General features: G+C 42.8%; 1 gene segment (V, D, J or C); it reads right to left on the bottom strand.

Moving 5' to 3' along the window:
• On the bottom strand, nucleotides 1-1,065 carry LOC100072943 (T cell receptor alpha variable 14/delta variable 4-like). The segment is given in 2 exon segments: nucleotides 1-725; nucleotides 892-1,065. Coding segments are annotated over 2 exon segments (405 nt in total).
• Between the last annotated feature and the right edge of the window lie 628 nt (nucleotides 1,066-1,693).

Here is a 1,693-nt window from a genome sequence, read left to right as displayed (position 1 = left end):
TAATATGTACTCAATAAATATTTATTGAACAAATTTATCTGAAAATCCACAATTCACACACACTTTTTACTGATTTTTGAGTCAGATGTCTCTGAATTTCCTTAGTCAATTCTTCTAGCTCAATCTGATCACCAAATGGCAAATTGTTTTTTTGTGGCTGTTCTTTGTCTTCAAGAAACAATTTCAAGCCAATGATTCAGGGATAAGGATGTTTTTTATGAAGGATAACTATGGACAGGGTCTATGAACCTAAAAAGCATGTTCTTAGAGTGACTATTTTCTTTCTAACTGTACACCTTTACTGGCACAGCCCTAACCACTTCCTGTGATGACAATTCCACACCCTGGTCCCTACAGCAGGTGTATGTATCAAGCAGAGTCCTGGAGTTTTTGCACACCTCCCTCCAGCACATTTCTCACTGTGGACTCTCTCAGTGCACAGAAATACACTGCAGAGTCCTGCAGCTGTGAAGCTGAGATGGCAAGGTTGATGGATTTGTTTGCCTTCTGAAAATTCAATGAGTAGCGACCTTCTGTGGCGATTTGCTGGTTATAAGAATCCTGACGAATAAGAAACATCATTGCTCCACTGCTGGATTGCTTGTACCAGAATAGACTATAAATGGTGTCACTGGTATCATATCTGCAGTTGAGGGTCACAGCCTCCTTCTCCTGCACTAACATTGCAGGTTGGACTTGAGTTACTTTCTGGGCGATACTGGATCCTGAAGGAAAAAAGATAGGGTCAGAGATTTAGGATAAGTGTTGGGACAAAGAGATTCTGTATTACACCCTGTTACCCCTCCTTCCCAGGGTACCCTCAGGACACTGCCTGTACCCCTGGGTTCTTAGGTCATAGAGGAGGCACATTCCCACTGGGGCCATCCCTACCTAGCCATGATGAAGCCACGAGCACCTTCAGAAGGCTGAAGAACGACATGTTTGAATTCTTCCACTGGACAGAAAATATCTTATTCTTCAATATCGGAGCTCTACACTGTGAGGTAGTTCAACAGAGTGAGGGAAGAATTTCTGGGTTTGTGCTGCTGCTGTCCCAGAACAGGAAACAGGGGTTTCTGGGTGTAACATGGTGTGGCTCACATCAAACTTCTCTGTGTAGCAGCTGAGACTCTCACCAACCCCAAACTTCCTTTTGCATAACCAACTCTTAAATTGGTAACAGTTATATAGGAAAATAAACATGGTCACAGTTTTATGTTGACAGGAAAATTAATGATTTGACCAACTGCTATGTTCAGCATTTGCATCTGTGATGAACCTGAGTGGATGGAGTTTATTTTAAAATACTGCATGTAATGGTTTTTAGAAACAGCATAAGATGTAATAGTCATGTTTCGCCACACTTCTGTGTACTATTCTTTCACCTAAGGTAGAAATAAACCAGCCAGCCATAGTGACCTAGTGGTTAAGATTTGGTGCTCTCACAGCAGGGCCTAGGGTTGGCTTCCCAGTCAGGGAATCACGCCACCCATTGGTCAGTTGTAATTCTCTGGAGCATGTGTGTTGCTGTGATGCTGAAAGATAGGCCACTGGTATTTCACATACCAACAGGGTCATCCATGGTGGACAAGTTTCAGAGGAGCTTCCAAGCTAAGACTAGGAAGAAGGCTCTGACCACCCATTTCCAAAATGATTGGCCATGATAACACTATGAAGAGCAGCAAGCATTACC

Source organism: Equus caballus, chromosome 1, assembly GCF_041296265.1.
Source record: "Equus caballus isolate H_3958 breed thoroughbred chromosome 1, TB-T2T, whole genome shotgun sequence".
Taxonomy (NCBI): Eukaryota; Metazoa; Chordata; class Mammalia; order Perissodactyla; family Equidae; genus Equus; species Equus caballus.
Note: the sequence above shows the minus strand (reverse complement) of the source record. Positions and strands in the feature narration are given on the sequence as shown.